This window comes from Sphaeramia orbicularis, chromosome 12, assembly GCF_902148855.1.
Source record: "Sphaeramia orbicularis chromosome 12, fSphaOr1.1, whole genome shotgun sequence".
NCBI classification, from domain to species: Eukaryota; Metazoa; Chordata; class Actinopteri; order Kurtiformes; family Apogonidae; genus Sphaeramia; species Sphaeramia orbicularis.
This window is the reverse complement of record NC_043968.1, coordinates 57,422,147-57,447,034: the sequence shown is the minus strand read 5'-3', so window position 1 is coordinate 57,447,034 and position 24,888 is coordinate 57,422,147. Positions and strand designations below refer to the sequence as shown.

General features: G+C 37.1%; 1 protein-coding gene across 1 annotated transcript; it reads left to right on the top strand.

Moving 5' to 3' along the window:
- The first annotated feature begins 418 nt into the window (after positions 1–418).
- On the top strand, positions 419–23,121 carry LOC115430599 (major intrinsically disordered NOTCH2-binding receptor 1-like). Its single transcript, XM_030150696.1, has 4 exons — positions 419–774; positions 11,837–12,070; positions 18,749–18,997; positions 22,183–23,121. The coding sequence occupies exons 2-4, from the start codon at positions 11,924–11,926 to the stop codon at positions 22,381–22,383; spliced, it is 597 nt and encodes a 198-aa protein (XP_030006556.1). The 5' UTR covers positions 419–774; positions 11,837–11,923; the 3' UTR covers positions 22,384–23,121.
- Positions 23,122–24,888: the final 1,767 nt, after the last annotated feature.

Sequence of the window (24,888 nt, the reverse complement as noted above, 5' to 3'; positions counted from 1 at the left end):
GAACACACAGTTTCCTCTACACATTTGCCAACTCTGCTAACATCTGGCTCAGCTCCTCTACCTGGTCCAAAACCAGGACCAGCACATGCAAACCCGTGTTCCACTGCACCAGACCAGCGCTCAGGGCCTGTCTGACACGGAATGGAATGAACTTAGGTCGCAGAGCAATGCATCAAGTCCGCGCAAACGTCGCATTGATGCACTGAGCTAGCAAACACTGCGTAGTAGACTCCAGTCCAGCTGCAGGAGGAGGAAGGAGCTGGAGCCGCGAGCCGGAGGAGGAGGATGATGTCAGTGCTCGAGGACGGGAACACATAAGACCAACATCAGCCGGTGGGGGACACGACTGTGGACCTCTGCAGCCCCTCCGTGCACCGACTGCAGCACACACACACACACACATACACACACACACGCCACCAAACCGACATTACAATCTGCAACCTCAAGATGGTTTACATGCAATCTCACGAGCGCACATCCACGAAAACAGGACGCACGAGCCGCGCCGTGCTCCCTCTGTGTGACCGTCGCAGTCGAGTCAAATTAAGCCCAAATTACGTGGACAGTGAAGCCTACACAACGTGCTACACATAGTGGAGATTGTCTGCGTGTAATCCGTGTGCGCACAGTCTACAGCCGCAAATCAAAAGCCCCATGTCTTACCGCATCCGTCCGCGCGCCCAGCCTGTGCTTATCCATTTTTCGCCAGGGAGGCGAAACGAGGCAGCGCGAGAGTGGTTTCCCAATGACGACATCGGACATGTGCACGAGGTAAAGCTGCAATATCCGCCTTATTGGTCACACTCCCAGGATTCTCTCTCCTCCTCCTTTAACCTCCTCCTCCTCCTCCTGAACGCTTACATCGTTGGTGGATTGGTGCGCAACCCTGCTGCACCATCCACATCAATCTGACCGCAACGCAACCACAAACCTCCTCCTACACTCTCTCTCTCTCTCTCTCTCTCTCTCTCTCTCTCTCTCTCTCTCTCTCTCTCTCTCTCTCTCACCCTCCCGGTTAAAGGTCTCCATCTCCTCCATCCACCCGGTGTGCGTATTTTCCTCCCTGCTCCATCTGTTTACCTGTGCCTAACATTCCCTAAAAGCACATTTGTTCCTGCTCACATTAGTGCTCTCAGCAGGGTGACATCTACTGATTCGGGTGACTCACATGACCTTTACTTTAGCGCCATCATCAGGCTCCTTCCGGTCATTAAAAAAGGGTTTTCGCCCTTTTTCTGCCAAAGCTGGAGCAGACTTTTGTAGGTTCCTTATAATGAATCAGCAGCAGGATGTGTTTTCTCTGGTTTTCAAAGCTCTAAACCAGGGGTGTCAAACTCTGTATCAGTAGTAAGTAACATTTAACCCTTTCATGCATACTGGTCACTACAGTGGACAGTCATTTTCCAGCTCTTCTCGTATATATTCATGGGTTTTGTTGTTTTAGTTCCATATCAGCCGACACAGTGTGGACGCTTATGCATCATCCCATAATACATTGTAATTCATACCATTACTGTAACTTTGCAGATCAGGGTGATAAACCTGATCTGCAGTAACATGTGTTAAATCAATTGCTAATTGTTATTAGACTGTAATCAACAGTTTTCTTAATCAAAAAGTTTTTTTTTTTTTTTTTTTTTTTTTGCATATTGTCTGCATGAAGTTAGTAATAACTAGTATTAGAGTATGTTAAAATGTGAGAAAACATCAGATTAGCTGCATGAAAAATGTTTTTATTTCATAGTTTTCACGCAGTTTTTCACTTTCTGATGATGGGTTTTAAATACAGGGTGGGGAAGCAAAATTTACAATATTTTGAGGCAGGGATTGAAGACAGTGTATGACCAATTAGTTTATTGAAAGTCATGAGAATTTATTTGCCACAAGAAAATTTACATAATAGAAAATGTTTTTATTCTATGTGTCCTCCTTCTTTCTCAATAACTGCCTTCACACGCTTCCTGAAACTTGTGCAAGTGTTCCTCAAATATTCAGGTGACAACTTCTCCCATTCTTCTTTAATAGGATCTTCCAGACTTTCTCGTAATAGTTTTGCTCATAGTCATTCTCTTCTTTACATTATAAACAGTCTTTATGGACACTCCAACTATTTTTGAAATCTCCTTTGGTGTGACGAGTGCATTCAGCAAATCACACACTCTTTGACGTTTGCTTTCCTGATTACTCATATGGGCAAAAGTTTCTGAAAAGGTATGGATAATAGTGTTAGGTATGATTATGACATCTATATGTTTGGTTTCAAAACAATTGACGTAGTGCCTGCTGAGAAAAAACAACTAAATGTTCATTGTAAATTTTGCTTCCCCACCCTGTACATGTTTTTTTGCTTCAAAAATTGGTGTCCAGCTGAGTGGACATTTTTGTAATTCCATGAAAAATAGGTTCATAAAAAAATTTCAGTCGCATTGATTTTTTCATGCCGAAAGAGGAATAAAAACACTCAGGAATAAAACTCAACTAAGGTTCTCATAATTCATGCATGAAAGGGTTAAGAAGAGGGAGAAACAGGACTTCATTCATGCTGTTGCTGTCCAGTAGATGCTAAATGAAGAGGAGATGGTGCATTTTAGTGACATTAGGCATAATTACTATAATAGTAATTAAACATATTTTCTAGTCTCAGGTATGTAGATTGTTTTATTGATGCTGATATTGATCAGTTCCTCTTGTCAACGATCCAAACAAAACATAAATGACCCAAAAATCAGTAGAATGACATGGAGTTAATTACACAGTGACTGAAACAGGCCATTGAAACTGATCCATGAACGTCAGGGATCATAAATAACCAGGTAACACTTGTACATTCACAAACAGTGTTGAACAGCACCTCATTACATAAACCAGGGGTCTCAAACTCATTTTCCTTCAGGGGCCATATTCAGCAAAATTTGATCTGAAGTGGGCCGGACCAGAAAAATAATAACATAATAACCTATAAATAATGACAACTCCACATTTTTGTCTTTGTTTTAGTGTAAAAAAAAAAAAATAATAATAATAATTATGAAAATACTTACTTTTATAAACTATCCCAAAAAAAAACCAAACAAACAAAAAAAAAACTGAAATTTAAATTAAAAAACGTAAGAAAATTTAGTGCAATTTTAACAATATTATTCCTCAACTTATCATTTCTCCATGTGCATTATGGATCAGATCTACAAAGACACTAAACACTGAGGAACAGGCAGAAAAATAGTTAAAATTGTGCTTAATTTTCTTTAGACATTTCAGGCTGTTCATATGTGTTCAGGGTATTCACATTTTAGTGTTATAGGATGGTTTGTAAATGTAAATATTTTCATAATTTAATGTTATTTTTTTGCACTAAAAGAAAAAAAATAAGTTGTTAATTCTAGATTTTTTTTTTTTTTTTTGGCTTAATTCAGGATTTTTTTTTACTTAATTTATTTTTATTTTTTTATTTTTTTGGCTTAATTCCAGTTTTTTTTTTTACTTAATTGAAGTTGTTTTTTTTTTTTTTGGCTTAATTGAAGATTTTTTTTTTAAACTTAATTGAAGATTTTTTTTTCTGCTTAATTCAAGATTTTTTTTACTTAATTGAAGATTTTTTTTGGCTTAATTCAAGATTTTTTTGCTAAATTTTAGATTTTTTTGGCTTAAGTGAAGATTTTTTTTTACTTAATTGAAGATTTTAATTTTTTTTTTTTTTTGCTTAATTGAAGATTTTTTTTACTTAATTGAATTTTTTTTTTTTTTTTTTTTTTTTTTTTTTTTTTTTTTTTTGGCTTAATTCAAGATTGTTTCCTTAATTCAAGTGATTTTTTTTTTTTTTGCTTAATTCAATTCAAGACTGTGGAATTTTTGCACTTGGCAAAAACATCCCAGGGGCCGAGCTGGACCCTTTGGCGGGCCGCATTTGGCCCCAGGCCGCATGTTTGACACCCCTGCTCTAAACAAAGCCTTTTGATAATGCATGTATGACCGCCCCTCAGCATCAGGACCAGTTTCTGAGTCTGGAATGATGCTGTGATGATGCGTGGGGTGGAACTCCTCCAGTAGGTGCAGCTTCTGTTTGACAGGTGGGTCCACTTTAACCCTTTCATGCATAGTGGTCACTACAGTGGACAGCTGTTCTCTTGTATATTCTTCTATTCTATTCTATTCTATTCTATTCTATTCTATTCTATTCTATTCTATTCTATGACTGATGTAAAACCAAAAATAAATTCATTCATTCATTCATTCATTCATTCATATCAGCCAACACAGTGGACACTCACACTGCAAAAATCTAACTCTGACCAAGTGTATTTTTCTCATTTCTAGTCAAAATATTTCATCACGCTTAAAATAAGACAGAATCATCTAAAGAGGAACTTTTCAGCAAGATATGAGAACTGATTTTTAGACAATAGATCTTCAAAATCTGATCTCAAGAAATCTTACCAAGATAATTTTCACTTGTTCCATTGGCAGATTTTTTTGCTTGAATTAAACAAAAAATGTTACTCTTTAGGGGATTATGTCTTAATTTGAGTGTGATGAGATATTTTGACAAGAAATGAGAAAAATATACTTGGTAAGATTCAGATTTTTGCAGTGCATGCACCATCCCATACACTGACATTCAGACCATTATTGTAACTTTACTGTTCTTGATAAAACCTGATCTGCACAAACATGTTTGAGTGTAAATCAGTTGCTTGTTATTGTTATTAAACTGTAATTAACAGGTTTTTGTGGGTTTTTTTTTTTTGTTTTTTTTTTTTTGCATATTATCTCCATGAAGTGAATAATGACTAGTTTTTGTGTTTGTTAAAATGTGAGAAAACTCAGAAAAAAATCAGATTATCTGCTTTAAAAATGTTTTCATTTCATAGTTTTCACACAGTTTATCAGTAAATATGTTTCTTTGCTTCAAAAATTAAATCTATGGTATCCAGCTGAGTGGACATTTTTGCAACTCCATGAAAAATGGGTTTATAAAAACTATTTCAAATGCATTGATTTTTTAATGCCTCAAGGAGTAAAAACACTCAGGAAAAATATCTTGACTAAGGTCCTCATAATTCATGCATGAAAGGGTTAATATGCCTATATGTGAGTCTGTGCGTCTGCTGTGGGTGGCTGGTTCATACCATTGAGTTTTTCTCCTGTGGTGGGTTCACTGACTGAGCTGGTGTATAGTCTATGGAGAAAAAATGCACACATCTGTCTGTCTGTCTGTCTGCCTTTGTGTGCTCTTTACATATACAGATGAACAATCATTCAACAGGTGAGTAAATAACCTGCTCAGGACCATGTCTTTGGACTGTGGGAAGGAGGTGGAGAACATACGTAGACAACGGTAGAACATGCAAACTCCTCATAGAAAAGCGAACCACTGCATCATCACCGCTTTAAAATGTCATGTTAACCATCAAGTGATTTTGTTACACAGTTTGCTCTTTTAACAAATCTGCCCAAATGTGGTCACTTTTGGCTCTGAACAAACAAGAAGCGAGGTCCAAAATGTAAACTTTGGGCCTCTAAAAGGTAGGTCATTCACATACGGTTGAAGATGTATGGCACCAAACACTACATTTAATAGTCTATGGTTCCATTTAGTAGTTGTGAATTACAGCTGGAGTGAGATGTATGACATGAACAGACCCTGGACTTGTATTCGAAGAACTTACAATTTGTTTATGGGTTGTTGTTTTGTTTTGTTTTTTTGCAGAATAGTCAGTTATCTATAGTAAAATTATATGTTTAGTGCTGCCAAAATGAATGTATATATCAGTCATTAAATAGAGCTTTTATTTTTTATCTAATTCCCTTTTACGTGATAAGATAAGACAGTTTTTCAGGGTAAGAATTGACTGAAAAATTAGGAACAAAGAAAAGAGTCCAGCCATTATTAGTATATATTATTATTATTATTATTATTATTATTATTATTATTATTATTATTTAATGCCTTTGCTTTTTCTACTCTGATATGTGTCTGTAAAGTCATTTAGATGTTTGTGCATTGTTTTTGTATTTACACCTGGTTTTGCATTACGACTTTAACAGACGTTTCCATGGGAATCTCACTATACCAGTCAGTTATACACAGCAGATGGACTTATTAATATGTATGGTGAAACCATCAAGGCCTTTAGTCCCCTGAAAGACTTCACATTGAACAGGGCTTCACCCCAGTGTCTAAAAAGACTTTTCACGTACATAATCAGTATTTAAGAGGATAGAGAATACATCAAGAACCAAATCTATTTTAGGGGAAAAAAGGAAAGTCTTGCAGAACTGCATCATTCAGTCTCATCTGTTGAAGTCAGCTGCTCAGCTTCATAGAAATAATAATAATAATAATAATAATAATAATGATAATAATAATAATAATAATAAAAGTTTATTTATATATCACTTTTCACACAGAATTCACAAAGTGCTTTACAATAAAATCAGAAGTAAAATACATGGGCAAAAAACACACATCTACATAGACACACACATAAAAACATACAGCTACAAACACAGGCATTAAAATATAAATACAAATTGTGATAAAACCCACACCTAACTAAAAGCCTGTAAATTGGAAGGCCTTCAGCTGCTTTTTAAAAGACTCAAGAGCATTTAAAGTGCAAAGTGTCAGTGTCAGTCCACTCCACAGCATGGGGGCCACTGTTTGAAGCATTAAGTCAGTATTTTTCAATCTTGGGGTCGGGACCCCATGTGGGGTTGCCTGAAATTCAAATGGGGTCACCTGAAATTTCTAGCAATTGATTAAAAAAAAAAAAAAACACGTATTAATAAAAAATATATGGTGAGTTGACAGAGACAATCACAGTAAATAAAAGACATGACAAACTGTGAAGCTGAAACTGAAGCACTGTGGTACTGTTTATCTGTCAAATGTTCATTGTGGTCGGTTTCAGATGCTGCAGCTCTTTCATAATTCATAGTTTGAGTTCTTGTTTGTTCAGTATTAATTGTCAGCCTTGTAAATCCAAGCTGGACTGACTGTACATATCCTGACCAAGGAAAATAAAATTCTCACTTTGTGCAGTAATCTACACCTGGCTTTTCTGCCTCCATCCATAATAATATACATTATATAGACTAAATGTCATCTAAAATTAATGTTTATTTGCAACACAGTATAGCAAACTATTACATGATCAAAAACAAATTAATTTAGCAAAAAAAAAAAGTCTCTGTTTTGAATGTCTTGGGTCGCCAGAATTTTGTGATGTTAAAATGGGGTCACGAACCAAAAACAGTTGGGAACCACTGCATTAAGTCATTCCATACATTGTGACCTGATGAACAAAAACATAAAACCTTGAACGTCTTTCACAGTGTAAATGTTATCCAAGTGCTCCGTCTAGTTTTCCTTGGTGCATGTAAACCAGTACTGTGTTGTTCAAGGTGAGAGGGTCATGTGGCAGATGGAGACAGCACTAGGCGTCTTTCTGCTTACTCAGCTAAACACCCTACGGTCACATGACACACATCTTGTACATCATGGTGGTCGCTCTAGTCGAGTCATGCAGCCGTCTGAAGAGGATGAACTCAGAGCTTTACAAAGAAGGGAGAGGTGGAGTTAGTCCACTTGTCATCTTATGTGGTACATCTGAATCTCAAAGCTAATATTTAACACTAACCACAGTTTTGATGATCAAGTCAAAGATGTTATAAAATTAGGCCATTTAAAAAAAAAAAAATCATTTTCTCATGTACAAAAAGCTCATGTTTGATCTATTCTCTGCTTCAGTACTGTAATGGACTTCAATATCAGCCAGGGTTCCTTTCACCATCTATACTTTGTACAAAATGCTGGTTCTCGACCCACACTAGATACAGGTCCTCAGATCACCTCTGTGCTGATTTATCTGCCTTGGCTTATTGTAAGATTTCTAATTGATTTTTACATGTTATTGCTGACTTTTAAATCCATAAATGGCCTGATTTATTGACTCCATATGCTCCGCCTTGACCATTAAAATCTGCGTCTGGAGCCCTGCTGCTTATTCCTAGGTCACAGAGACACATGGGGATCAGGTTTTGACAAACATGTGAGAACCCACTTAATGGTTCTCATGCTTCTTTAAACTCTACCCTCAGTGATTGAGTGTATAAAATTTCATCAACTCTAACTGCAGAAATGGAATAGAATATTCATAATTATGTTTTCATTTGTGTTAAATAGCCTGAAAATACAAAACATCCTCATCAATAAACAAGATTTACAGTCACTGCTAAAATGACATAAGACATGAATTTGCAGACACTAAAAACACAAAATACTACATACGTGTTATTTTAAGATATTGTAATAACATGGTTAAGGCTTGATTAAGTTTAGGTGGTAAAACAACTTGAATAGAAACAGACTGTAATGAGGGCTCAAATGAAAAAGTTACATGACAAATGATATTATAGGTTTTAACACTGGTTTGAAAAGGATCAAAAACACTGGTCTCTTGTGTTTAAGTCCAAAGAGTGATGTCATAGGACATCATGACAGTATGGAATTAATGTCAAACCTGGAAAACACATGCATAGACCCTCCTTTCTGCATAACTTTGGGACTCATTCATTCATTCATCCATCCATTCATTCATTCATTTATTTTCTGAACCCACTTGGTCCTCACTGAGGTCGTGGGGAATTTTCTAGTAATTGCTTAAAAAAATTACTAATAAAACATATTTTTAATTATTCAATATTTATTTCATTATAATTAAAACACCCCACACTTTTCCTAATAAGATTCAAGTTCAAATAAAATGCAGGATATATTATCTGAGAGAGCACATCTTGATTAACCTGATCATGTGACTGCATGCGTCTTTCAAATGTTCATTGTGGTCAGTTTCAGATGCTGCAGCTCTTTCATAATTCATAGTTTGAGTTCTTGTTTGTTCAGTATTAATTGTCAGCCTTGTAAATCCAAGCTGGACTGACTGTACATATCCTGACCAAGGAAAATAAAATTCTCACTTTGTGCAGTAATCTACACCTGGCTTTTCTGCCTCCGTCCATAATAATATACATTATATAGACTAAATGTCATCTAAAATTAATGTTTATTTGCAACACAGTATAGTAAACTATTACATGATCAAAAACAAATTAATTCTAGCCAAAAAATTTCTCAGTTTTGAATGTCTGGGGTTGCCAGAAATTCTGATGTGAAAATGGGGTCACGAGCCTAAAAAGGTTGGGAACCACTGGGTTAACCTATCAGTGCATGTCTTAGGATGGTGGGAGGAAGCCAGAGCACCCATAAAGAATCCACACAGACACAGGGAGAAGATACAAACTCCACACAGAAAGGTCCCACCCCCAGCGACTGGTGTTGGAATCAAACCCAAGACCTTCTTGCTATGTGGCCTGAGTGCTATCCACTGTACCACTGTGTCGCCTACTTTGGAACTCAAAGTTTTTAATTTTGGTGATATTTCATAGGTGAAAGAAGGCAGTTTTAGTGTGCTTTATATGGGACTTAAATGATAATTCATTTAACTTATAAAAGTAATGAATTGTAGACTCATTCTGAGGTTGGATAGTGAGATACTGAAGTCAGAATGTAGAAGAATTACAGGTTATTCAAACCTTTATGCCTTTAGGACATGCTAGTACTTTCCTTGACTTTATTTCATAGCTTGGTTTCATCTGCATAACAATATAAATGTGTGCTAATAATATAGGCTATGGCAGTGGTTCCCAACCTTTTTTGTCTGTGACCCCATTTTAACACCACAAATTTCTGGTGACCCCAGACATTCAAAACTGAGACATTTTTTTGCTAAAATTAATGCATTGTTTTTGATCATGTAATAGTTTGTTGCAAATAAACATTAATTTTTGACAAAATTTAGTCTATATAATGTATATTATTATGGACGGAGGCAGAAAAGCCAGGTGTAGATTACTGCACAAAGTGAGAATTTTATTTTCCTTGGTCAGGATATGTACAGTCAGTCCAGCTTGGATTTACAAGGCTGACAATTAATACTGAACAAACAATAAAACTATGAATTATGAAAGAGCTGCAGCATCTGAAACCAACCACAATGAACATTTGACAGATTAACAGAACCACAGTGCTGCAGTTTCAGCTTCACAGTTTGTCATGTCTTTTATGTATTGGGATTGCCTCTGTCAACTCCCCATATATTTTTTATTAGTAAGTTTTTTTTTTTGTTTTTTTTTAATCAATTGCTAGAAATTTCAGGTGACCCCATTTGAATTCTGGGTGACCCCACGTGGGGTCCCGACCCCAAGGTTGAAAAACACTGGGCTAAGGGAAACCCGTAAAACGTAAGGGTCCTAGCACAGACCCCTGTGGAACTCCATGACTGTGCTGAAATATATCACATCACACACTGATTTCAGTGACTCATATGCTGTCATATGCATATGCATATAGTTTGTGGCAGCTGGAATTACTGTGCAGGCAAATAAATTACATAACAGAAATGCAAACAAGGCAGCAGGGATGAAAGCACCTGTGATGTAGATACAGAGTTTGTTTTTTCAGTAATCCAAACATTAAATATGCCCAGCAGATTTGATGGACAAAGTTGACCATTTTAGGTCCACTGTAAACCAAACAAGTGCATGTTAGTTTAACAACACAAACCATGCATAAACTCAGGTCATGGTGGAAAACACAACAGAAAAATCACTATGTGGATAAACATTAAAGCCAGTCATTGAATGCATCATGATGACCCTCTGACATTAGTCACAGCTGCAGATCTTCTCCATCCTTCTCATCCTATGTGGTGACAGTGACAGAATAACATGTGGAGAATGTTTAACAGTTGATTTCATCTCCCACTGCTGCAATAGATGAACAGTGGTAAGACAAATTCACAACACGATGTTGGCATTTAATAGTGCTGAGTGTACTAAAAACTAAACTGGCTTCATTTTCTAAAGCCACAGTAACTTTGAAGTCAGGCAGCAGCTCCCGAGATGTCAGAATAAATTAACATGTTATGTTTTAAACATTGCAGGCTCCTGCACAAACAGCAGCAAGGAATGAGTAACAAGGACACTAATATCTGACATGAGTATCCAGGTTTCTCTGTGTTACATGTAATCACCATTCGACCAAACCTGGACAGGCCTCATTAGTGGTTTACTGGAGTACAGATAAACCCAGTCCACGTTGAACACCATGTGAGCAAAAGATTGATAATTAAAATAAAAAAATGGGATCTAATTGAATATTTAATCTTAAAGCCATATACTATGGTTCTTTTGATCCCACTGAAACGATCCTGATGATGAAACAATGATCCTGATGAAGTGATCGGTTGTATCTTGAGTCCACCTGAGGTAAACACTGTCTGTTTTAATAGCCTTCAATAGCTGGTATTGTTTTACTGATGACCTTACATGAGTATTGGGATGCCTATTGCCAGATTCTTGCCAATATGAAGCCTACAGTAAGTTGTGACCTGTTAGTAAAAAGGTCAAAGGTCACCGGAGGTCTCCCACATTTCAGAGTATCTGTAGAGACATTTTTCTGCACACTTAATAACCTCACATCAGCTCCAGTCCAGGGCTAACCGAGGCTTGGTCTTATATCATCCATAGCCCAGAGACGAGTGATTCTTCGATATAACGTCAGGTTTTACATAACACACTACTCAGGTGGCTTTGGCATGGATGGATCTTATGTAAACTAAGGCATCAGGGCTTCACCTCTTTCCCTCTGTGTGTCTCTGTCCTATCTCTCTAACGCTGCTGCCCATCGTCCGTCTCTTAATGGTCAGGTTGGGTTACACACACCTGCAAGTGATCCATGCTCATAAATATCTTGCTCTTCATGAATTATTAGTGAGCGTGCCGGTTGTAGTGAGCGTGTGCATGGAGCCAAAGTGCCGGCAGCTGAACCAGTCAGTGTGGATGGAGTCGCACAGCAGCCATGGACATCTCTGCTCTGCCCAACAATAACCACCCGGAGAAGTTCCTCCAGCTGGACGTGGGGATGCTGCCGGTCACCCACGGGATGTTCCAGGTCGGAGCTGTCATGTCCAGTCACAAACACTGGCACAACAGGGTCTACTTCCAGGTAACGGCCGGGTCACACCTCTCATACTGTACGTCCATCTGCGTTAACCTCCTGAGACCCAGTAATGCATTATTGTCCTCTGTAGGGGACAGTTTCATAGCTTTACTTAAAAAAAAAAAAACACTGTTCACTGCAAAGGACATTCCAAACAAAAAACAAATAGATAAAAAAAAAAGCTATCAGAATTTCTTTTTTTTTTTTTTTTTGCATTGTGATGTTTCCAATCAAGACAATTATTTAATGTAAAAAAGCCAAAACTTGTACTTTCCTGGGTCTCAGGAGGTTAACCCCTTGTAGACTATTGTCGTAAATTTGCCTCAATATTCCACTGTTTATGTAATGAGGTGCTGTTCAGTACTGTTTGTGAATGTACAAGTGTTACCTGGTTATTGAGGATCTCTGATGTTCGTGGATCAGTTTCAATGGCCTGTTTCAGTCACTGTGTAATTAACTCCATGTCATTCTACTGATTTTTGGGTCATTTGTGTTTTGTTTGGATAGTTGACTAGAGGAACTGATCAATATCAGCATCAATAAAATAATCTACATACCTGAGACTAGAAAATATGTTTAATTACTATTATAGTAATTAGGCCTAATGTCACTAAATTGCACCATCTCCTCTTCATTTAGCATCTACTGGACAGCAGCAGCATGAATGAAGTCCTGTTTCTCCCTCTTCTTAAATGTTACTCCACATTACATGAATATATTATTCATGGTATACATTTAGGGTACATCAATAATCTTCTGACAGAGATCATAGTCACAATCTAGCCGTGGGTGAAGATAGTGGAGTGAAACAGGAGAGCAGCAGCATTCAGTATTTATCAGACAGAATAGCCACAGGGCAGGAGGTAATATTTAAAACAGAGAAGAGCTGACCTCACAGCTGTTAGCTGATGTTATTCCCTCTGCTGAAAATGAACAAACATGAGTGGAATCCAGTGGAAGGACCTCAGCTCCAAAATGAAACCACTGTGGAAGCATTTTAAATGTGTAATACTCCTGATGGCCACTGGGGTTGGCAAGACAATATATATACAGGGTATCCCAAAAAAATGTATACACACTTTAAATAATTGTGAAGTAGGTGTTTATTAAAATTCATTTAATTTTCAAAATGTAATAGAATTTACAAACATCATTTTATTGTTTTTTCACTGCCTGTTCTCAAATGGACATCCAGACACTGCTGACAACCAGTGTTGGGCAAATTACTTTAAAAAAAAGTAATTAGTTATAGTTTCTAGTTACGTTCCCAAAAAACTAATTGAATTAGTAATGGAATTACTCCTTCATAAATGTAATTAGTTACCAGGGAAAGTAATTATTGTGTTACTTTTTTGAAAAACCTTCAAATATGTAAAAGGAAACTGATTTCTGAGCGTGTTTCACGGGTCAGCTTCATAGAGTAGAACAGAAGACAGGTACTGAATACCATAACTGTGGTGAGGCTGGGGTCCACCAGGGCCTGGCTTTTCCACCACATAAGGGGATCTGCATTTATAGGAAGAACTTGCACCTCCACTTTTGTGAAATGTCTCCAGTCCAGTCAGTCAGACTCTCACTGATAACTCCTCCCCTAAGTTAAACTGCGCACGTAGCTGTGTTCAAGTGAATGGGGTGTGCTGCGGACAACTCAAACTCGCAGATGTCATTAGTCGTTCAGGTGAAGGCAGCGTGGACAGCTCAGACTCATGTGGCATGCAGGTGAAGCATCAAGGCAGTGTGGGCAATTTGAATATAAGAACGGCTCATAAAGAACGGTTTCGCAACAAATCGGTTCTTATCATTCACTGAAAAGAGCCATTCAAATGACTCGACTTGTCCGCGAACGTCACACCTCTCGTGCCTGGCTGAGCGAACCAGGACGGATAACAGCTGTTAGAGATCAGTGCAAAGTAACGCACCACATTTCACTGCCGGTAACGGCATAACGTTTCAAATAGTAATTCATTAGATTACCCGTTACTGGAAAACAATAACACTGTTATTCCCAACACTGCTGACAATGCCAAGCAATGGAATCACACACATCACCAAACAATTCCCTTGGTATTTATGTGCATTCACGTTCAATGGCTGCTCTCAATTCAGCGACTGTTGCAGGTCTCATAGTGTAGACTTTGTCTTTTAGGTATTCACATTAAAAAAAAGTCTAGTGGTGTGAGGACTAGTGACAGAGGGTATTAAACAAAACCCCTCTGTCCAATCCACCTGTCTGGCAATTCACCAGTCCTCACACCACTAGACTTTTTTTTATGGGGATACCTAAAAGACAAAGTCTACACTATGAGACCTGCAACAGTCACTGAATTGAGAGCAGCCATTGAACATGAATGCATACAAATACCAAGGAAATTGTTTAGTGATGTGTGTGATTCCATTGCTTGGCGTTGTCAGCAGTGTCTGGACCAGAACGGACATCAGTTTGAGAACAGGTGAGAACAGGCAGTGACAAAACAATAAAATGATGTTTGTAAATTCTATTACAGTTTGAAAATTCAAGGAATTTTAATAAACACCGACTTTACAATTATTTAAAGTGTGTATACATTTTTTCTGGAACACCCTGAATTTATTTATTTATTTATTTATTTATTTATTTATTTATTTATTTATTCATTCCCCCCAGGAGTTATTGGTGGTAAACAGAGGCTTTGATTGGCAGGTCTATATGACAGTTCGTTCGTCTGTTGAGTCAGACCTCCAGAGTTTATCTTTACTTTAATAAAACATAGTTTCCCTTACAGCTCCACTGTGTTTGTGGTTGATAGGTTACACTAACAAGAATATAAAATGGCTTTGTCGGATAGTGCCTGATAAATTAGGGCTTTGTAAGAGTGGAAGGAGGCATATACTAAAGCACAATCAAGAACTACCAATACCCGCCTGAAATTACTGCAGTATCACTGGTTGATGCAAACATATGTAACTCCAGAAAAACTCAACAGATACAGTGGAGCTGTACCTGATATCTGTACCAAATGTGAGAAGGTAAAAGGCACACTTTTCCATTGTATCTGATGAACCAATGTATCCAAGATATTCTACAGATTCAAGTACCTTTAGTACCACAGATGTTTATAGTGGGTTTATATTCTGGTGACTCAAAGATTAAAAAAAAAAAAAAAAAAAAAAAAAGAACAAATATTTGTAGACTTAAGCATATTACTGGCAAAAAGAGTAATAGCCCTCTCATGGAGAAACATCGAAAGACCAAGATTAAGTAGATGGCTATCTGTGCTAACTACAACTCTCCCTTTAGAGAAAATTACATATATAATAAAAAATCAACAATATAATTTTCATCAGATCTGGGACCCTTTCATCGCGTATGTAGCTGCTCCTAAACTTTTTTCTTCTGGCTAGAGAAGAGAACCACGCTCCGACTGATGGTTGGTTTATTTTCTCTTATTTCAAACACCAAACCACTGTGAACAACTGAAATAACATAAACCATAACATGTAATATCAAAATGTTGGCATCAAGAATAATTAACACAATATTTAACATAAATGTCACATACAAATCAATATAAATAATAATTAGAAGTACTCCATACCGTATGCACCCTCCAACCAAAAATAAGGAGTAGCTCTTCTTAAAAGGTGTGTTTTCCTTAGAATTTCCAAAACAGAACTAAACTCTTTGTCCCTGCTATGTAACATCACATGACTGACTGATGCATCATATGACTAACCAAATGCATCACATGGCTACCTTGACATGTACCTTTTCTCCATCAGCAGGGGTAATTAATTACCAAACAAACAAAAATACATACAGATCAAATATCTAAACAAAGACACATATCTCAGTGACAGCTACAGCGTGCATAGCAAGAACAGACATGACACATATGATGGACACATGACATGTGAACAGTAGCCCTCTGCAGTGTTCAGTTCAACAGAAATGTCCCTTTTAAATGTATTTATTTATCCTACATAAAATAGAATGTGATTTACTGACCTGATCCCCAACCAAGAAATGAAGCAAATACAGGTGAGGGGTGGGGGTGGAAGTGGGATTGTTTTGATTTGTTTGTTCAACACATGTAATTGTGATTTCTTGTTCTGTGTGAAAATAATAAAAAGAACGCTGGTAAAATTAGCGCTTAGCATTATCTGACCTCTGACCCCTTGGGCTCCCATCATTCTGCCCCATTTGTCCAAATATGGTAACTTTTGGCTCCAAATAGCCACCACGTAATGACCAAATCACTACTGACTTCAAAATGGCATTTCAGAAACTAATGAGTGATCTCTGTATAGTCTATGGATGACTCTTATTTGCTTATTTGTCATCAGTGTCCTAAAATAACTGCATTTTTTTTTTAGAATTTTCTTTTTTTTTCTTTTTTTTGTCCAGAAACACAAAAACTTTGAGAAATTAAAATTGAGCATTTGATGATTAAGGCACATAAGTCATTTTTGACCAAAAAGGCAGTTATTACCTCCACCAAGGAGGTTATGTTTTTGTTGGCAGTGGTTTGTCTGTTTGTCTGTCTGTGTGCTAGATAACTCTAAAAGTTATGGACGGATTTGGATGAAAATTTCAGAAAATGTTGATACTGGCACAAGGAACAAATGATTAAATTTTGGTGGTGATCAGGGGTGGGGGGGCTACTGATCTGCCTTGGTGGATACGAGTGCTTTTCTAGAAAACACAAAATGTAATCATTTGTTCCTTGTGCCAGTATCAACATTTCCTGAAACTTTCATCCAAATCCGGGGCACTGATCTGCCTTGGCGGAGGTCTGCGCTCTCCAAGTGCTTCTAGTTTTTAGGAAGGTCACATATGTGACATACAGTATACCTTTGTGTTAACTTTGTGGTACATGCTGGTGCTTTTATGTGAAGTCTGTGTTGTGCTGTGAGCTGTCAGTCATTTGTTGACAGTATCTGGGTCAGTTTCTGAGCTAAAGGTAGAGAGGCCGAAGAAAGAAAATGAAGAACTCAGTAGCAAGAGTAAGAATTTTTTGGAAAAATCATATCTAAGTCCTCTGTGTAGAAACCAGTCTACAGGCTGGTAGGAAGCTGAGACGGACATTAACTCAGAAACGGAGCTGAATAATGTCAACAAACAACTGACAACAGCACAAACTGGACATGAGCACAAATGTTTCATCTGTTTTATGTAAATATGTGCAAAGTACAGCACTTAAATGTTTTAGATCACCTTCCCCTATTTGTCCCAGACCATCCAGCATCACAAAGAGCTTTAATCTGACTGTTTCATTTTCAGTGAGCGCTCGATGTTTTACCATTTTGAAAAGGAACGAGGAATTTGACCTGAAATCACCCGTTTATTCCCAAATTTGCTCTCTGGACTTCTCTAAGAATCACTTATTTAAAAACTAAAACTGTTTTTTCTGCACAGGAAAGCAAGTAAATGACTATCAATTGGCATGTGCTTTAGTATTTTTCTTTTTTTCTTTTTTTTTGTAAAACAATGCATTTCAAAATCATGGATAGCAATAATAATTATTTTTTACCATTTAAAATTATTATTTTGGTTAAAGAGCTCCTATATGCTGGTGTATTAACCATTACAGAAACATAAATGATTTGGGTAATTACCAGTGCTGTTAATTCAGGGCGGCTGTGGGATAAACCTTACATTTGGTGGACGTCTAATACATTTGTTAAGCAGTGTATGTATAAGTCTACTAAGCTGAAACAGTTTCATATAATGCATCTATATCTATTTCCAAACAAAATCTGTAGTAAAGGTGAAAAAGAACAGGTTCTGAAATGTACTCCCAAGTAAATAAAAAAGCAGATCAGCTTTTAAAGGGTATTTCTACTGAAAATGAACCTCATATGTGAAGACTATTAACTCTTTCATGTATGAATTATTATGAAACTGAGTGGAATCATTACTCCCAAACTATTTTTAGAGCGACATACATAGGCTATATTTAGTGTTTACTTGAACACAACTTTAATGAGAAATATATTTTTAGTATAGTGTCCAAAAGCCATATCATCCATCAAGATAATATGCATTTTATTAGGAAAACTTAACCTAAAATGTAACTGAAGTGGATGTTACACATAAGTGGTAACAGTAAATATCTGATAACATAAGAAAAAATATCAAGCAATCAAACAATATATGTATGTATGTATGTATGTATGTAGTTATTTGTTTATTTATTACCTCCGCCGAGGAGGTTATGTTTTTGCAGGTGTTGGTTTGTCTGTCTGTCCGTGTGCAAGATAACTTGAAAAGTTATGGAAGGATTTGGATGAAAATATCAGGAAATGCTGATACTGGCACAAGGAACAAATGATTAAATTTTGGTGGTGATCGGGGGGGCACTGATCTGCCTTGGCGGAGGTCTGTGCTCTCTGAGTGCTTTTCTAGTTTATTTATTTATTACTTTGGAGCAGTTATTTTAAAGTATTTATTGCAAATATTGGTTTTAACTGAAGCTTCAATAACACGATATATGAAAGGGTTGAATTATTCCCTCTTGAAATAAAAACAAAACAAAACAAAGAAAAACAAAACACAGTCAGCCATTAATCTCAAATTAATGGTTGTGCAGTGAATATCTGTTAGTCTACTTTAATCACAGTAAATGGATGTGAGTGTGTGAAGTCATCTGCCATCTAAAAATGTCCATAAATTTGATAAAGTCAGTTTTCATCTTATTTCCTCAGAGGGAACAGAGGATCAGAGCTGACACCAGGTCACCTCCGTCTCCAGAGGGTTCTCCTGTGGTGTTCGTGGACAGATATCTGGAGAAGCACATCACTCCTGTCACTTTTAAGTCCAACATTAAGACCAACCCTCTGTACATGGACATTAGAGCGATGGACGCCGTGGACAACGAGAAATTCAAACCATCGTGGACTGTACAGGAGTACGACACGCAAACCATCCACGGGAACCTCGCTGACTATTTAAAGGTAATTTAGGAGAGATGGAGATGTTACTGACAGCTCATCTGAGGGAAAAACACCAACATATTATATCAAACAATGATGCAGCCTCTTAAACCCAGTTGCCCCCTGAAGCCACAGTTTTATTTGTGTTGCCATAGTAATGCCATTCAATGCTTGTTGCTCCATATACATACAAATCCATGTAATTAGAGGAACATCAACTAAAAGATCAACAAAACCAATTTTCAGAAAACAGAACCAAGGTTATAATAGTTTTGGATTTTTAATTATAGTTTAGTTTTAATTAGTTTTTAGAGCAGGTTTGTTAGTTTTTATTAGTTATCATTTTTTTCTGAATGCTTAGTTTTAGTTTAGTTTAGTTTAGTTTTAGTATTAGTTTTAGTTATTTCATATATTTTATCTTCCTCATCATCCTATTCAAAGAAATTAGTGAGGCGTGGATATGGGCTACCCTGGACACTTTATTTGGGGGTCGGGTTAGGGCGGCTCATGGACTGAGCAGAGACACAATGTACCGTACAATGTATAAATTCCCTATAGCAGGTTGAGGTGGGGTGCAATCCATACACAACGTCACTTACGTGAAACAATGCGAAGATGTGCAAAGCATGAGAGGAGATGCACAAAGCAGCCAGCAGTTAAAGCAGATAGAAACATATATAAACCAGCTAACCAGCAGTTAAAGCAGACAGAAACATATATAAACCAGCTAACCAGCAGTTAAAGCAGATAGGAACATATTATAAACCAGCTAACCAGCAGTTAAAGCAGACAGAAACATATATAAACCAGCTAACCAGCAGTTAAAGCAGATAGGAACATATTATAAACCAGCAGTTAAACCAGATAGGAACCTATTATAAACCAGCTAACCAGCAGTTAAAGCAGACAGAAACATATACAAACCACTTATAAACATATATAACCCAGTTCCTCATCAGTAAACCACACCTTAGCAGATATCTCATCTCTTAATCATCTCCAGTTCCATTATTAGCTAACTTTGCTTCAGTTCAGTTCAGCTAGCTGTAGCTAGTAACATCAAACGTTTTTACGACATTGACAGAAACGAAAACGAAGGGAATTGTATCCATAATTTTTATACGTTTTAGTTAGTTTTGTAAGCTCACAATACAGTTTCAGTTAGTTATCGTTTTTTTCTTTTAATTAGAGTTTTTATTTATTTCAGTTAACGAAAATGTTTTTTCAATTTTAGTTTTCGTCATTTCGTTCGTTTTCGTTAACTATAATAACCTTGAACAGAACACAACCCAAACAACAAGCGCTTACATGGACAAATATTTAAACAAAGTTAACGGTCTGAGACCAGCGTATGAATAATTAAATAAAACAGAATGAGACACCAATGAGACCACCTTTGCAGTGCTAAGCTAACACTAAGAACATAACGTGGTATGCACTTTTAATCCCCCTCGGCCAAATATGGTGTAAGATTCTGTGGAAAGTTACTGCCCTATTATTTAGACTAGATTGTTTTTGTGTAAAACTTATTACATGTATATTTATATGTGAAATTACTCAGATATTATAACTGCACAAGGCCATTTGACCTTGAAAAAGTAGGTCAAGGTCACCTATTTTTAAAAGGCTTCTGCTCCATGCCAAAATCCATCCACAGTATTAATGTGGCGCAAACATCTCAATGCATTCTTCAGATAATGCGATTATGTCGTTGAATGGACAGAGGGGTAAAAACCCAACAGTACTACTCTTATTTCTCTACAGATAAAACTCACTGAATGAGACAAAGAGCAAAAATAAAGTTCACATTATGAAGTGATGATCATGAATGTTGTCTTACTTTTATGATTTTCTAATCATAACTTGGTTCAAATGAATGAACCTTCGGCTATTGGCTAATCCATTATTTTGTGTTACATTAAAGTGATTCCCACTGGAAACGAAGGGTTTTTAAATCTAAAAGTTAAAATGTTCCCCAGCTCTGTCCTCTCGTCTATTTATGGTCACTCAGAAAACTCAGCATGGTGCCACCACTCACAACTCCTGAGTAACAGTTCACAGGTCAATGAATAACGTCATGGTGATTATTTCTGTTGTATAATTTATGGACAGGGCGTCCTCTGATGAACTGTATCTGTTTCACTGACTGTGTGTCATTGACACGCAAGCTGGTTAAAGAGCAGCCGTTAACTTAATATCCACACAGGTCACATCTTTTGATGATGAAATTGGTAAATTTACATTCAGAGTTTTCTATATGTTTAGTCATGTATGTCCGTTTCTACCACTGTGATGAAAAACAGATCCTTTAAGTCAAATAAAGACAGAAAATCTAGAAAAACAAAAAAACTAAACGATTTCCTGAAATTATAAGAAATAATCAGTCAAATGTTGAAGTAGACTAATCAAATTTCTTCTTCAGTTTCTTATAAGTTCCATATAAGTCCTTATAAGTTCCATCCATTTGTCCAACAGCAACAAATATATGTAAAGTGATATTCAACACCATTACATGTATTTTGAGCTGTAAACAGAGTAATACAACTCTGTTGTAATTGAATGCATCGGTGCTGGTGATAATGCACATAAATACTTTAAAAACAAGTTGAAAACCATGCATTTTGTATCTGAAAACAGGTCAAGGAGGTTCTTTAAGGAGGTCTTTCCACCTCCATGCTGGTGCAGTCCTACTTTTATTCATTTCCTGATGGCTCAAAATGAAGCTTTTTATTCAGAAACATTGGGCTCATATGAGCACAATGACTTTTCCTTGTTAAACAACTGTCCTGATTGGTTTGTTTGCATTTTTATGTGCACTTCAGGGCTTCAGTTCACCATTGGAAAAGACTATGACAGGAAGAAAAAGTGGCAGAAGAAGTGGCAGACATATGTAAAGTGTACATGTAAATGGATATTAATTTTAGTCACCCCTTAATTAGGTTCAAACCAGGACAAAAACCCAAACAAACCCTTTCAGTGCCTCATGTTGATCTGCATAAGCATCCTGTGATTCTCTGTCAAACAGACGTCCCTGAACTATCCACGTCTCACATCCTCACCTTTACATTCAGACCTCTATCCCAGCCTGTTTCTGACGGTTTTCAGAATCACACAGTGGGTGGAGTTAAACTTAGAACGCAGATAAAGTCACATTGTAATGACAGGAAGGTGCTGACGTTTGATCAGTGTTATCTATTTGTTTTCAGGAGGGGGAGAAGACTCCAAAAGACTTGGACTTCTGGCTGGAGGACCTCTACACACCTGGATTTGACTCTTTACTGAGGAAGAAAGAAGCAGAAGAGAGAAGGAAAAGACTTTGTAAAATATTCTCTTTGGCTGTTTTGTCCATTTGTGTAATACTTATTGTGATCATAGTGCCAGTTGTGGTTCTAAAAAAGAAAAACTGACATTGAAAATTAGCACATAGTGAAGCAGTGGTTATATACATATAATTCTGTTCTTATTTACAATGACAGAGAAATGGAGGTAGAACTAACTGTCATATTGCACTTTAGATTCTGTTAGTTGTTCACGTGTTTGTGGTGGAACAGGTCAGTGTCCTGTCTGTGGTTAAACAGGTCATGGTGAGTCCTCTGTTAGGATGACTCAGCCTTTGGAGCATGAAATACTGCACAGACAGTTGAACCGATGCACAACGCATGACTTTAATCCTCTCCTCTTGCACAGGATGAAGAAAATCAGGTAGTTGAGGACAATTTAGATCTTAAAGGACTTCAGATTTCAGTCCCAGTGATATTTGGACTGAATAAAACATGGACATGGCATCTAGGAGGTCATAAGGAGATTTCAGAGGGGATGCTTTAAACCCATGGTTCTCAACGTGAGGTCTGCTGGCCCCTCAAGGGCCACGCCACAGAGCCCACTGGCCGGGCTCTGTACTGGTTCTGGTTCCTGAACCGGCCACCGCATTCCACTGATAAAAAAAAAGTTTTTTGACCAGAAAGTCAGTTCTTAGCTAGAACCTAAAAAAGGTGGTTCTTCCTCGTGAACTGTGACATCATCAGTGGGTGTGTCCTATTCTAGTTTGTGAAGTCAGGCAGGAAGGTCAGGTTTATTTCTATACATAGGGCATTTAAAGCAAAGCAAGCTGTTCACAGTGTTGTACAAAGACATAAAAAGTAATAAAAACAGATACAAAATAAAAACATAAAAATATAAAGTAAATAAAAGTCAGACATTTGTATTAAAAGCCAGTGCAAATAAGAACGTCTTTAAAACAGATTTTTTTGTGCTCAACAGACATATAATTTGTCAGGGCAGAGTGTTCCAGAGTGCAGGTGTCAAACATGCGGCCCGGGGGCCAAATCTGGCCCGCCAAAGGGTCCAATCCGGCCGTAGGATGAATTTGTAAAATGCAAAAATTACATTGAATTCAGGTTCTACATACAGACCAATTAAATCTCAACTGGGCCAGACCAGTAAAATAGTATCATAATAACCTGTAAATAATGGCAACTGCAGATTTTATCTTTGTTTTTGTGTAAAAAAGTTCAATTACATGAAAATGTGAATATTAACAAACTATCCTTGAACAAAAAAAAACATGAATAACCTGAACAGTTTTACCAATTTTCTGCCTGTTTTATTTTTTTTTTTATTAAATGTTTTATGTATGTGTAATTGTACTATAAGTTGTAATGCACATGTGTAAATGATAAACTGATAAACTGAGGCAGAATATTGTTTTTGTTAAAATTGCTCTTGTTTTTCTTGACGTTTCAAGTTCAAGTTTCAAGTTCATGTTATTCATTTTGAAGGAAACACTGTAGATGTAAATATTATCATAATGCAATTTTATTTTTTCACTGTTATTTTACTGGTCTGGCCCACTTCAGATCATTGTAGGGTGAATGTGGCCCCTGAACTAAAATGAGTTTGACACCCCTGTTCTAGAGCCTCGGATCTGCCACAGAAAAGGTTTTGTTGGCTTTAGTGTTTAGACGGGTTCTTGTTACATCTAAAACCAGGTGTAGGGAAGAAGAGAACAATGGAGAAAGGTGGAGTAATGTCCTCCCACTGTGGTTCTGCTTTTAAAGCTGGTGTGAACGTCACCAGAAAGCACCAACATTCTGAGGCTCCAGAACCAGAACCATGTCTGTCTGAAAGCACATATGTTGAACAAAACCATAATAAACACTAGAAGCACTCGGAGAGCGCAGACCTCCGCCAAGGCTGATCAGTGGCCCCCCCCCGTGGGCCCCCCCACCCCCGATCACCACCAAAATTTAATCATTTCTTCCTTATCCCATTTCCAACAAACCCTGAAAATTTCATCCAAATCTGTCCATAACTTTTTGAGTTATGTTGCACACTAACGGACAGACAAACAAACAGACAAACCCTGGCAAAAACATAACCTCCTTGGCGGAGGTAATAACAGATCATCAAAACTCTGTATGTAAAACTTCACACACACACTGTTGGCCATTAAGGTGGAATAAAATATTTTTTTACCTTTTCTCATGAATTGTTTGTGACAATGTGATTCATTCTTGATAGATGAAGTACAACTGGGACTCAGTCTGTGATCATTGTGTCTGGTTAAAGGTGTTTACTGATGTGTTAAATAGGAATAAAAAGAGGAATGGGTCTGAAAACATGATAATTCTAACTTTATGGACAACTCCAGTAATGCTCCTCCAGTGCTATAGATAGGATCCTCTGTCAGTACTGAACAGGGTTAAAACTCACTGGATTATTGTATTTCTTTAAATGAATTTTATGGGTGTTAAGTGCAGGATGCAGCGACAGTGCCTTAGTAAAACAATGTTGAGCAGTGGTTCCCAACCTTTTTTGGCTTGTGACCCCATTTTAACATCTCAAATTTCTGGTGACCCCAGACATTCAAAACAAAGACTTTTTATTATTATTTTTTGATCAAATGAATTTGT